Source organism: Pseudophryne corroboree, chromosome 1 (genome assembly GCF_028390025.1).
Source record: "Pseudophryne corroboree isolate aPseCor3 chromosome 1, aPseCor3.hap2, whole genome shotgun sequence".
Classification (NCBI taxonomy): domain Eukaryota; kingdom Metazoa; phylum Chordata; class Amphibia; order Anura; family Myobatrachidae; genus Pseudophryne; species Pseudophryne corroboree.
In genome coordinates, this window is record NC_086444.1 from 459,853,983 (window position 1) to 459,868,074 (window position 14,092).

The 14,092-nt window shown below is 44.3% G+C and overlaps 1 protein-coding gene across 1 annotated transcript in view; it reads left to right on the plus strand.

The window, feature by feature from the left end:
• Positions 1 to 7,754, plus strand: part of LOC134980975 (uncharacterized) — a 65,559-nt gene extending 57,805 nt beyond the window's left edge. The window contains exons 3-5 of the mRNA XM_063948070.1: positions 5,292 to 5,366; positions 5,440 to 5,652; positions 6,246 to 7,754. Coding sequence (XP_063804140.1) covers positions 5,292 to 5,366; positions 5,440 to 5,652; positions 6,246 to 6,979 — 1,022 coding nt within the window. The 3' untranslated portion in view covers positions 6,980 to 7,754. The remainder of the gene's footprint in view (positions 1 to 5,291; positions 5,367 to 5,439; positions 5,653 to 6,245) is intronic.
• Positions 7,755 to 14,092: the final 6,338 nt, after the last annotated feature.

The window sequence follows — 14,092 nt, forward strand, 5'->3', positions numbered from 1 at the left end:
GGGAGGAAATTGACCAGGAGGATTCTGATGGTGAGGTGGTTTGTTTAAGTCAGGCACCCGGGGAGACACCTGTTGTCCGTGGGAGGAATATGGCCGTTGACATGCCAGGTGAAAATACCAAAAAAATCAGCTCTTCGGTGTGGAGGTATTTCACCAGAAATGCGGACAACAGGTGTCAAGCCGTGTGTTCCCTTTGTCAAGCTGTAATAAGTAGGGGTAAGGACATTAACCACCTCGGAACATCCTCCCTTATACGTCACCTGCAGCGCATTCATAATAAGTCAGTGACAAGTTCAAAAACTTTGGGTGACAGCGGAAGCAGTCCACTGACCAGTAAATCCCTTCCTCTTGTAACCAAGCTCACGCAAACCACCCCACCAACTCCCTCAGTGTCAATTTCCTCCTTCCCCAGGAATGCCAATAGTCCTGCAGGCCATGTCACTGGCAATTCTGACGAGTCCTCTCCTGCCTGGGATTCCTCCGATGCATCCTTGCGTGTAACGCCTACTGCTGCTGGCGCTGCTGTTGTTGCCGCTGGGAGTCGATGGTCATCCCAGAGGGGAAGTCGTAAGCCCACTTGTACTACTTCCAGTAAGCAATTGACTGTTCAACAGTCCTTTGCGAGGAAGATGAAATATCACAGCAGTCATCCTACTGCAAAGCGGATAACTGAGTCCTTGACAACTATGTTGGTGTTAGACGTGCGTCCGGTATCCGCCGTTAGTTCACAGGGAACTAGACAATTTATTGAGGCAGTGTGCCCCCGTTACCAAATACCATCTAGGTTCCACTTCTCTAGGCAGGCGATACCGAGAATGTACACGGACGTCAGAAAAAGACTCACCAGTGTCCTAAAAAATGCAGTTGTACCCAATGTCCACTTAACCACGGACATGTGGACAAGTGGAGCAGGGCAGGGTCAGGACTATATGACTGTGACAGCCCACTGGGTAGATGTATGGACTCCCGCCGCAAGAACAGCAGCGGCGGCACCAGTAGCAGCATCTCGCAAACGCCAACTCTTTCCTAGGCAGGCTACGCTTTGTATCACCGCTTTCCAGAATACGCACACAGCTGAAAACCTCTTACGGCAACTGAGGAAGATCATCGCGGAATGGCTTACCCCAATTGGACTCTCCTGTGGATTTGTGGCATCGGACAACGCCAGCAATATTGTGTGTGCATTAAATATGGGCAAATTCCAGCACGTCCCATGTTTTGCACATACCTTGAATTTGGTGGTGCAGAATTTTTTAAAAAACGACAGGGGCGTGCAAGAGATGCTGTCGGTGGCCAGAAAAATTGCGGGACACTTTCGGCGTACAGGCACCACGTACAGAAGACTGGAGCACCACCAAAAACTACTGAACCTGCCCTGCCATCATCTGAAGCAAGAAGTGGTAACGAGGTGGAATTCAACCCTCTATATGCTTCAGAGGTTGGAGGAGCAGCAAAAGGCCATTCAAGCCTATACAATTGAGCACGATATAGTAGGTGGAATGCACCTGTCTCAAGTGCAGTGGAGAATGATTTCAACGTTGTGCAAGGTTCTGATGCCCTTTGAACTTGCCACACGTGAAGTCAGTTCAGACACTGCCAGCCTGAGTCAGGTCATTCCCCTCATCAGGCTTTTGCAGAAGAAGCTGGAGGCATTGAAGAAGGAGCTAAAAGGGAGCGATTCCGCTAGGCATGTGGGACTTGTGGATGCAGCCCTTAATTCGCTTAACAAGGATTCACGGGTGGTCAATCTGTTGAAATCAGAGCACTACATTTTGGCCACCGTGCTCGATCCTAGATTTAAAGCCTACCTTGGATCTCTCTTTCCGGCAGACACAGGTCTGCTGGGGTTGAAAGACCTGCTGGTGACAAAATTGTCAAGTCAAGCGGAACGCGACCTGTCAACATCTCCTCCTTCACATTCTCCCGCAACTGGGGGTGCGAGGAAAAGGCTCAGAATTCCGAGCCCACCCGCTGGCGGTGATGCAGGGCAGTCTGGAGCGACTGCTGATGCTGACATCTGGTCCGGACTGAAGGACCTGACAACGATTACGGACATGTCGTCTACTGTCACTGCATATGATTCTCTCAACATTGATAGAATGGTGGAGGATTATATGAGTGACCGCATCCAAGTAGGCACGTCACACAGTCCGTACTTATACTGGCAGGAAAAAGAGGCAATTTGGAGGCCCTTGCACAAACTGGCTTTATACTACCTAAGTTGCCCTCCCACAAGTGTGTACTCCGAAAGAGTGTTTAGTGCCGCCGCTCACCTTGTCAGCAATCGGCGTACGAGGTTACATCCAGAAAATGTGGAGAAGATGATGTTCATTAAAATGAATTATAATCAATTCCTCCGCGGAGACATTGACCAGCAGCAATTGCCTCCACAAAGTACACAGGGAGCTGAGATGGTGGATTCCAGTGGGGACGAATTGATAATCTGTGAGGAGGGGGATGTACACGGTGATATATCGGAGGGTGAAGATGAGGTGGACATCTTGCCTCTGTAGAGCCAGTTTGTGCAAGGAGAGATTAATTGCTTCTTTTTTGAGGGGGGTCCAAACCAACCCGTCATATCAGTCACAGTCGTGTGGCAGACCCTGTCACTGAAATGATGGGTTGGTTAAAGTGTGCATGTCCTGTTTTGTTTATACAACATAAGGGTGGGTGGGAGGGCCCAAGGACAATTCCATCTTGCACCTCTTTTTTCTTTTCTTTTTCTTTGCATCATGTGCTGATTGGGGAGGGTTTTTTGGAAGGGACATCCTGCGTGACACTGCAGTGCCAATCCTAGATGGGCCCGGTGTTTGTGTCGGCCACTAGGGTCGCTAATCTTACTCACACAGTCAGCTACCTCATTGCGCCTCTTTTTTTCTTTGCGTCATGTGCTGTTTGGGGAGGGTTTTTTGGAAGGGACATCCTGCGTGACACTGCAGTGCCACTCCTAGATGGGCCCGGTGTTTGTGTCGGCCACTAGGGTCGCTAATCTTACTCACACAGCTACCTCATTGCGCCTCTTTTTTTCTTTGCGTCATGTGCTGTTTGGGGAGGGTTTTTTGGAAGGGACATCCTGCGTGACACTGCAGTGCCACTCCTAGATGGGCCCGGTGTTTGTGTCGGCCACTAGGGTCGCTAATCTTACTCACACAGCTACCTCATTGCGCCTCTTTTTTTCTTTGCGTCATGTGGTTTGGGGAGGGTTTTTTGGAAGGGACATCCTGCGTGACACTGCAGTGCCACTCCTAGATGGGCCCGGTGTTTGTGTCGGCCACTAGGGTCGCTAATCTTACTCACACAGCTACCTCATTGCGCCTCTTTTTTTCTTTGCGTCATGTGCTGTTTGGGGAGGGTTTTTTGGAAGGGACATCCTGCGTGACACTGCAGTGCCACTCCTAGATGGGCCCGGTGTTTGTGTCGGCCACTAGGGTCGCTAATCTTACTCACACAGCTACCTCATTGCGCCTCTTTTTTTCTTTGCGTCATGTGCTGTTTGGGGAGGGTTTTTTGGAAGGGACATCCTGCGTGACACTGCAGTGCCACTCCTAGATGGGCCCGGTGTTTGTGTCGGCCACTAGGGTCGCTAATCTTACTCACACAGCTACCTCATTGCGCCTCTTTTTTTCTTTGCGTCATGTGCTGTTTGGGGAGGGTTTTTTGGAAGGGACATCCTGCGTGACACTGCAGTGCCACTCCTAGATGGGCCCGGTGTTTGTGTCGGCCACTAGGGTCGCTAATCTTACTCACACAGCTACCTCATTGCGCCTCTTTTTTTCTTTGCGTCATGTGCTGTTTGGGGAGGGTTTTTTGGAAGGGACATCCTGCGTGACACTGCAGTGCCACTCCTAGATGGGCCCGGTGTTTGTGTCGGCCACTAGGGTCGCTAATCTTACTCACACAGCTACCTCATTGCGCCTCTTTTTTTCTTTGCGTCATGTGCTGTTTGGGGAGGGTTTTTTGGAAGGGACATCCTGCGTGACACTGCAGTGCCACTCCTAGATGGGCCCGGTGTTTGTGTCGGCCACTAGGGTCGCTAATCTTACTCACACAGCTACCTCATTGCGCCTCTTTTTTTCTTTGCGTCATGTGCTGTTTGGGGAGGGTTTTTTGGAAGGGACATCCTGCGTGACACTGCAGTGCCACTCCTAGATGGGCCCGGTGTTTGTGTCGGCCACTAGGGTCGCTAATCTTACTCACACAGCTACCTCATTGCGCCTCTTTTTTTCTTTGCATCATGTGCTGTTTGGGGAGGGTTTTTTGGAAGGGACATCCTGCGTGACACTGCAGTGCCACTCCTAGATGGGCCCGGTGTTTGTGTCGGCCACTAGGGTCGCTTATCTTACTCACACAGCGACCTCGGTGCAAATTTTAGGACTAAAAATAATATTGTGAGGTGTGAGGTATTCAGAATAGACTGAAAATGAGTGTAAATTATGGTTTTTGAGGTTAATAATACTTTGGGATCAAAATGACCCCCAAATTCTATGATTTAAGCTGTTTTTTAGTGTTTTTTGAAAAAAACACCCGAATCCAAAACACACCCGAATCCGACAAAAAAAATTCTGTGAGGTTTTGCCAAAACGCGTTCGAACCCAAAACACGGCCGCGGAACCGAACCCAAAACCAAAACACAAAACCCGAAAAATTTCAGGCGCTCATCTCTAGTTTTTTATTTTGGTTAACCATGTGCAATGTTGCCAAAACAGTGGTTGTCATGTAAGAGGCTGGAGTAGTGCAAAGTGGCTTTGAAGCCATTTACATGTGTAATTTCATTAGTACTGTATGTAATATTGTTTAAGACAAACCCACTATTTGTTTGTTCAGTTTGAGTCTGTATTTGTACCCTGACACAACACTGCAGACTTAGTTACCTTACTATTATTATTTTTTGTGTGGGGGGGGGGGGGGGAAGGGTTTGGTTGGCTCATATTGTGGTAATGTGTGTTTGGTGTGCCACATCACAGAGCAATTTCTATATTGCATCTGTAATTTTTTTCCTTTCATTACAAAATGAAGATGTCTGTGTTTTGGCTTGTTAGTGTATGTATTTGTAATTGTGTCCTATGTCTGTGTCCTGTACATGATTCCCTGTGTTGCACTTCCCATAGTGCATATGGCTATTGGACAATATTTTTGGTTTTATGCTGTGGTTTTTTGGTTTAAGGTCCTTATGTTTTGAGTCATAAAAAAACAACCATTTTTTAAAGATTTAATGTTTATAAGCATAATGGGTGGATGTATCAACAATAGCATGAATGCATGAGTTATGTTATTTGTTTCTTGATTTACAGTGTTGGAAAAAAGCAGTACTGGTCGTCCTACGGTCACTCCCATGACATCTGATGATGATGACGCACCGGAAGCAGGTAAAGTGTCCATTGTAGTATAGGTTATGTTTGTAAAGGAATGACCATAACAAAATGTCACTTTCAATACTAGGTCCATCAAAAGAAGTCTTGAGCAGCAGAAGGCGGACTTCTGTAACACACCACAAAATAAAACATGTTGCAGCAAAAAACGCAAGGTCTGATGTCCAGGGCCAACCACAGCAGGCTACCCCGCCACGAAGATTATCGACAGTATGTTCGGTCCACCCACTCCATATTTTGGACACATCTCCAAGATGCCAACCACACTCCCCTCATCTTGATTGTGAGTAACAAACTGAAATAAATTAAATAAATGTCAGATCTTAATAATCCATTTGCTTAAATGCATTAAGTCAAAAAAATCTGATATACTTACCAAAGTCAGTAAAACATGAAATGGAATCCTAGCAAAATGGCCTTGTCCACATCCAGTAAAGATATGTATGTCCACTTCAGCCATACAGTAGCACATTGTGTGGAAGATGCTGCAACAGAAACTCATGTGTAAGCTTGGCAAATAGTAAGGTTGTTTTAATCATTTTCACATGTGTGTTTGACCTAACATTGCCAAAAACATACAAAAACATTACTATGTTTTTGTTTGAGACACTATAAGGCAACACATTATGGATTACAATGTGTTTTTATGGTGGAGTATGTCTGATCTACCATACAACTCATGTGTTTGCTTTCAGAATGAAGTAACCAGACATATTTGCCACAAACAGGCATATGTATGTATTTAAGTTATGAGTGATGATGTTGCTAGGCAGGATATCTGAAAGCACCAGTCAATGACATGTGTTCCATGTTTAGTGCTTTGTTATAATTTCTCAAACATATGGATAACTAACGGATAAATGTTTATAATTTCAGCTTCTAGTCCTGGTACCAGCATCCCTACGCAACACCAGCAACACAGTGACATGGATGAGACAATCATGTTAGAAATGCAGCCATTAAGCCAAGGAATCAGCCCTCCAGCACCTGTGAGTACACCACCACAGCAAAGCACACCACCACCACCACAACACAGCCCAACAACACCAGTAACACAAGGCCCTGATCAAGTGTTTTGGAACATTTGGGCTAGACAGCAGGCCACTAATGAAGATTGCCTGCGTAGGCAGACACAAATGTTTGCAAGCCTACCATCTCACCTCAGAAGAATCATCAGAAATATGAGTAGACAAAATGAACAAACCACGAGAATTGGCAATACCATGGAAATCATGCGTGCAGACATTACACATGTCATGGGCAACTTACAGTGCATAATGGAAGAACAGCACAGACAACAGCAAAGCTATATCAACATTTTAGAAAACAATCAAAAGATCAATGAATCTATCTCCAGAATTGTAGACAATCAAAATGCTGCAACACGTGAACTCAATGCCACCCTCACTAACCGCAATGAAACACTCAGATCCATGCACCAACAGCAACCAAGCAGCAGTTCTGGTACGACTACTCCAATTATAACGCCAGTGTCATCACCACCAAGGCGCTCCACCAGAGCATGCCAAAATGACAGTGGTAAAGGCAAAGGCCAGGACAAGCAGCCACCCAAAAAAAAGTTAAAATATAAACCACAACGATTTCTTTAAAGAGAAGTAAAATAAAAAAATTAGTAAGTGTATGTTTGTCAGAATAGATATAACACTTAGCTCCTTGACAATTTGTACAACATCATTAATTATAACTGGTACAAACAACAATAGGAAATTTGTACGCACATTTATTCTTTACCATCTTTATATTTTTTTGGAGGAGGAAAATGTTGTTTGAGCTGCATATAGATGTTAGCATGAAGAAACCAGACCACTTGATTTTTTTCTAATCATTACTCTTTCTAGATTCTAATCATTCTCATCTCATGCAGACACAATAATTGGCAGCCAGGCAGAATGTCTTTAGCAAGCAGTAACCAGACCACTTGATTTTTTTCTAATCATTACTCTTTCTAGATTCCAATCATTCTCATCTCATGCAGACACAATAATTGACAGCCAGCCAGATTCATCCATGACCAATGCAACTTAGAATATGAATTAAAACTGTTTTACATTTCTTCTGTAGACGACAAGATAAACACAATAGAGTTGGATAAACTCTAGAGTTGGGTGTCCTAATATGTTGGGGTAAAATTTTTAAATTTCAGGGCCAAAATGAATGACATTATTGTTGTGGCATGTTTGTGTGTGTTAAAAATGAGTAATCATATTAAAAAACATGAGGCAGAACCAACAAAATGTGAAATATTTGAAAGTTTAACACTAATGTGTATAATAATGGATATATGTTGAAAAATGTGTATTGACTTACAAATCTCCAAGTTTACTCCAGCAAACATAAGGCAATAAATTATTTTGGATGAGACAAGTTTGTGTCCCTTTTATAGACATCCTAATTCAGGTGTGAATCATTTGTAAGTGCCAACACATGTAAACACGCCTGAAAAAAGCAGGTCTATTTTTTTGCTGGTTTTTTTTACGATTCGCAAAATAATACGACCGCAATTGATCACTCAGAGACTAACACCCAAATACGAATGTATAGTGAATACCCGTGTTGTATGAAATAACAGCCGCGTTTGACCGATGGTCTATTCATTCGTATTTCTGAACTTTGTAATTCAAACCATTACGAATAGCCCAAACACTGCCGAGATTTGTGCTTAGTGAATTCCTGTGTTGGGACTTAGAGAAAAAAACATTAATCGGACAAACTCGGATTATTAGTAAATATAGGCCATGGTCTAAATACCGACATTTAAAATACAGACAATGTCAAAATACCATCATTTAAAATGTCGACAGGTCATAAAGTCGAGTTTTTCACAATTTTTTCATTGAAACTGACTTGTTCATACTTTACCATCCCAGTGGACCTGGAGGGGGAATATAATAGTATGCCAACATTTTAAATGTCGGTATTTCGACCTTGTCGGTATTTTATGTCGGGATTTTGACCTTGTCGGGATTTAACCGTCTGTCAATTGTTGTCGGGATTTTGATTGTTGGTATTTTATACTAAACACATTTAATATGCATCAGAAGCCCTTTGTACATCTCCCCACTGTAACAGTCATTGGCAACCACCTAATGTGATTGTAAATGCGTGTTTGCATTCTCCTGCGTGGTGAGCAGCTGTCTTACATTTCCATAAGTAGCCAAGGTGGCTTCAGGGCCTAGAACATTTTGTGGGAAACATAGTTATCTAAATGTACCTGGCTCAGATTAACAATTTTAAAATAAATCATCTATTTTACAGATAGCCATTGCAGGGAGTGAAGAGCTGGCGCAATATGACAATACCATGGTTGATTCACAATCTGTAAACTGCAATAACTGTAAAACTGTGAAAGGTCTTGGTAGAGGGCATAGAAAAAAATGAAGAAAAAAGTGTGAATTTATTTTGGCATGTCTTTAGGAAACCAGTCGTAACATTGTATTAATATTTCTGATGGTGTGCAGTAAAGAAGTACAGTAAGTGTGAGTTACCGGAGCAGGTAAATGTATCCCTGATGAAGTATCACATTGGCATGTCTGATTGCCACCTACAGGTGTCATCCTTCTAGTGAAAAACACTTTAAAAAAAACTATATAAAGTTAAACCCATGAAGGGATAATGGGAAAGAAACATAGATAATTAATGAATTGGTGACAGCTGCTGTAATTGGAATGTCCAGACTAATGCTTTAAACTTTGCATTTAGATTAGTAGTAAAGACAAAATAAAATCTTTATTGAGAAGAAATGTTAATTGGTTTTTAAAGATTACGTTTAAAGAAAATCACTTAATGCATTTTTTACATTAACCAAATGTGAAGCTCTTCAATTAAATATAAAAGAGAATAATTATCTTGCAGAGAAGACTTTTGTTAACAAAACATTATGACAATCCCACTTAAATGAAATGCATGCTCTTTAATGTTGCTGTTAGCTTTGCATTTTTCTATTTGTGATTAAAAGAATAAAGATTATGATGTTTGTATAAAATGAAAGGATTTAGCCTCCTCGCTATCTTCCAAGAGATCTTAATGCATGAATAACATTTCCATACTTATTAGGTGTTTCCCAGCTTATTAAAGTTTTTGTTTGAATCATGTTCATATTAATTGTGAAAGTTCTGTGTGTATTTTGGACCTTATTCAGTAAGGATTGCAGATTTTGCAAGGCCGCCCAGCATGTTACCCACCGCCCACCCACTGAGATCACACTCTAATTGCGATCGCAATTAGAGCGTCGACGCAGAAACTATGGAAGCCTCCTGCTAGCACAACGGCTCGATCTGAACGGTTGTGAGTGAAGACATGCAGCATTTTCTGGGAGGTTGCGTGTGATGACACGCTGCCGCCCTAAAAAGGCCACCGCCATGCCCCCATTTCCACCCCAAAAATGCTAGGACACCGCCCACCCTGCGAACACTTTTGCCTGTCAATCAGGCAGAGGGATTTGCAGTTAATGCGGGCTGAACACATTGACTGCACGCACACACGCAGGACGAAAGCTGCGCATGCGCACGCAGGTCTCGTAGCTGAAATTGTGGTCGCTTCGCTGAATTAGGACCTTTGTACATGCTTTAGAATCCCGGCAAAGAGCACCCTTGTCTGTCATAACGTTTAATGTCCAAACCAAGCGGTAAATTTAATAAAGCTTCTAAAAATTAAAAGTGGTGATGTTGCCCATAGCAACCAATCAGTTTCTGTCTATCATTTCTCTACTGCATCCTGGGAAATGATAGATAGAATCTGACTCCTAAATCTGACCCTGGTTTTTATACACAACACCGGGGTCACTCCAACCACATTCCACTCCTTTATATACACCTATCAACCACATACCGTACATCTTCTAACTGTCCTGGAATATGGACAAGAGTAATCATGATACACAAAGGATAGAGGTACAGTGAGCCATATAATGTTGCATCGCATTGCATTCCCCCATTCCCTGGGCCAGTGCACACGCGCAGGTCGCGTTCAGGTCCCGTTCGCTATGGCTTGCCCAGACAATACGATCGCATCGCATTCATGCAAACTCCTTTACCTGATTGACAGGCAGAGGCTTTCTCAGGGCAGCGATGCGGCATTGCGGGGTCAAAAATGGGGGTGGGGCCGGGCCATTTTTGGGGTGGCCCTGTGATGTCACACGCGGCTGCTGCAACAAGGAAAATTATGGTGACCCTAAATGAGCGTTGTGATCGCAATTGTATTGTGATCGCACTGATGGCCGCCATTAGACTATTGGCTTAATTTTGGTATCTATTTAGACAGTCAATTTACGGGTCCAGTGGAGTCATTTGTTTGCAGTGATATGCTGGCATGTTTTCAGGCCCTCACTCTGGAATTTGGGCCTAGCTGTCATGCTTAGGATGAATACACACCTGAGTTACCGTCTGGCCAATCCACCAAGCAAACAACGGATTTGGTAAGCTACTCTACACACTTACCAAATGGCCACTCGATATGGCTGGCAAGAAATAACAACTGTGCAGGCATTTAACCACTTGCCTGGCATGGTTGCGACCACACCAGGCTGGGCTTTTCCAGATATGGTCACATCTGATGCAACCTGTCACAGAGCCCACAGTGCAGCGGCAGTTGCCGCTCTCAGAGGGACCTCTGGTCCCTTTAATTCCTGGTTCCCTCCCCCAGTGCCTGCCATGCTGCTCCCCAATCCAGTGGCTGCAGACATTAGCAGTCACTAGGGAAATGTGAAAAAGCAGCCCCTTAACTTTCCTCTGGACCCCAGAGGCTACAGAGAGAAGCAGGAGCCGAAAAAGTGAAGTCGAGATGGTTGGGATGTTCTGCTCATCGATGCTTTAACCGATGTTCTGATTTTTTTTTTCCGTAGAAAATTGGATTTGACATATTTTAAATAAGTGTTCATAACCTAACTCAATCATTAAAAAAATTACAATTTCTGAGTGATTTTTGGAAAAAAAATATTAGCCAGTTAAGTGGTGCCTGCCCAGTTGTGATGTCATTGTCAGTGGTTCTTGCAGTTGCATAATGGTTTGATATATGGTCACCTGTATACACAGGTAGATGTACCAATATATCTGCATGGGCTGACCTGAGATATCTGCTAACGTCATAGTTCACAGACATATCTCCTGTATACACCTAGCGATGCGCTAGTGATATTTCATTTGTTGACTGTATAAATGATATATCACATGGTGAGTACGCAGCCTTAGGTACTGAAACTGAAACAGTGCTTCAGGTGTTTTCCTTGATTGAACATAAGCTGCAGTATTTAAAGGGTCTCATTCACTCCCAACTTATGAGATAAAAGACTACACTAAGACAATTACAGTTATTAGGGTATTTGATGACATTCGCTATGCAAATCAGAATGCAGGAAGTAGATATCTAAATCAGAGAATTAGAAATTAAATGTAGAGTTAGAAAAGACATTAAGGAGAGCTTGAAAATTTTATATACTAATGGATTATAGATATGAGTCTTCCATTCAGAGCTGCAGATGCCACAGGGAGCGACCGGATGGAGTTTGGTATGTTCCTTCCAGGACAATGGTGTGTGCAGAGGTGGCCTTCAGTACAAACAGGTATAATTCAGAATGTATCTATCACAAAACAGACTGCTCTCTCCAGCCTGTGGGTGATTTACTTGCTTCCACGTTTCAAGTCCTGCTTCTGCATTGGTCTCTCAGCATCTCCCAGGTGCCATCCTACCACCACTGTGCCCAAAATCAATCTCTACAGTCTAGTGCTGGTCCCCGGCATTCTCCAATGGCGATTTTGCCAGCGGCGGTGATTGGGCACTGCCATAACAGTCTCAGTCAGCTGACTGCTGCACCACCAATAGTAAGCCAGGATTTGTTCCAGGAACTGCTCCAGCCATTCGCCAGATATCCAGGGGTATAAAGGGACTTCCTGCAAAAGCAGCTGGTGCCAGTGCAATATTGTCTACATCCTAGCATTGTGCTTCCAGAAAGCTCCAGAGTTCCAGTACCCTGCGTTGTGACTCCTAGTGTGGTTTCCATCTCTTAGCGCTCCTGGGGGTATATTTACTAAAATTTCGTGTTTGTCCGATTTGTGTTTTTTTTTCTAAGTGGCAACACGGGAATTTACTAAGCACAAATCTCGGCAGTGTTTGGGCAATTCGTAATGGTTTTCATGACTAAGTTCAGAAATACGAATGAATAGACCATCCGTCAAACGTGGCTGTTTGTTCATACAACACGGGAATTTACTATGCATTCGTATTTGGGTGTTAGTTTCTGAATGCTCTATTGCGGCCGTTTTTTTTTGCGAATCGTTAAAAAAAGCAGCAAAAAAATAGACCTGCTTTTTCCAGGTGAGTTTGGATAATCATAAACGGATCAGTGAGATCTGTGCATGGTTATCTATGGGAAAGGGTCTGTTTAGTGTAAAAATTTAAAAAAGAAATTGTGTGGGGTCCCCCCCTCCTAAGCATAACCAGCCTCAGGCTCTTTGAGCCAGTCCGGGTTGTAAAAATACTGGGGGAAAATTGACAGGGGTTTCCCCATATTTTAACAACCAGCAGCGGACTCTGCGCCTGGTCCTCGTGCAAAAAATATGGGGGACAAAAGACGTAGGGGTCCCCCATATTTTTAACACCAGCACCGGGCTCCACTAGCCAGAGAGATAATGCCACAGCCGGGGGACACTTTTATATTGGTCCCTGCGGCCGTGGCATTACCCCCCCCCCCAACTAGTCACCCCTGGCCGGGGTACCCTGGAGGAGTGGGGACCCCTTAAATCAAGGGGTCCCCCCCTTCAGCCACCCAAGGGCCAGGGATGAAACCCGAGGCTGTCACCCCCATCCAAGGGCGGCGGATAGCCTTTTGTGTAAAAAATAGAATATTGCTTTTTGTAGCAGAACTACAAGTCCCAGCAAGCCTCCCCCACAAGCTGGTACTTGTAGAACCACAAGTACCAGCATGCGGGGGGAAACGGGCCCGCTGGTACCTGTAGTTCTACTACAAAAAAAATACCCAAATAAAAACAAAACACACCTTGAAAGTAAAATTTTATTAAACATACATGCACACATACATTCATACATACTTACCTATGTTGACACGAAGCAGTCGGTCCCCTTGTCCAGTAGAATCCCGGGGTACCTGTAAATAAAATTATACTTACAAAGAATCCTGGGTAGATCGGTCCTCTTCTTATAAATTATAATCCACGGATTTGTAAAAATAAAAAACGAATAATCTGAACCACGCACTGAAAGGGGATCCATCTTTACACATGGATCCCCTTTCCCAGTCTGGCGGGACCCCCCGTGACTCCTGTCAAAGAGGGTTCCTTCAACCAATCAGGGAGCGCCACGTCATGGCACTCTCCTGATTGGCTGTGCGCTCCTGAGCTGTCAGTCAGGCTGCGCACTGTAGATACAATGTAGCGCATAGGCGCTCCATCTTATCCAATGGTGGGAACTTTGCGGTCTGCGGTAGACCGCGAGGTTAAGTGGGGACAACCACAAGAGTGACCCCACTTAACCTCGCGGTCTACCGCTGACCGCAAAGTTCCCGCCATTGGATACAATGGAGTGCCTATGCGCTACATTGTATCTACAGTACGCAGCCTGACTGACAGCTCAGGAGCGCACAGCCAATCAGGAGCGTGCCATGACGTGGCGCTCCCTGATTGGCTGAAGGGACCCTCTTTGACTTGAGTCACGGGGGGTCCCGCCAGACGTGGAAAGGGGATCCATGTGTA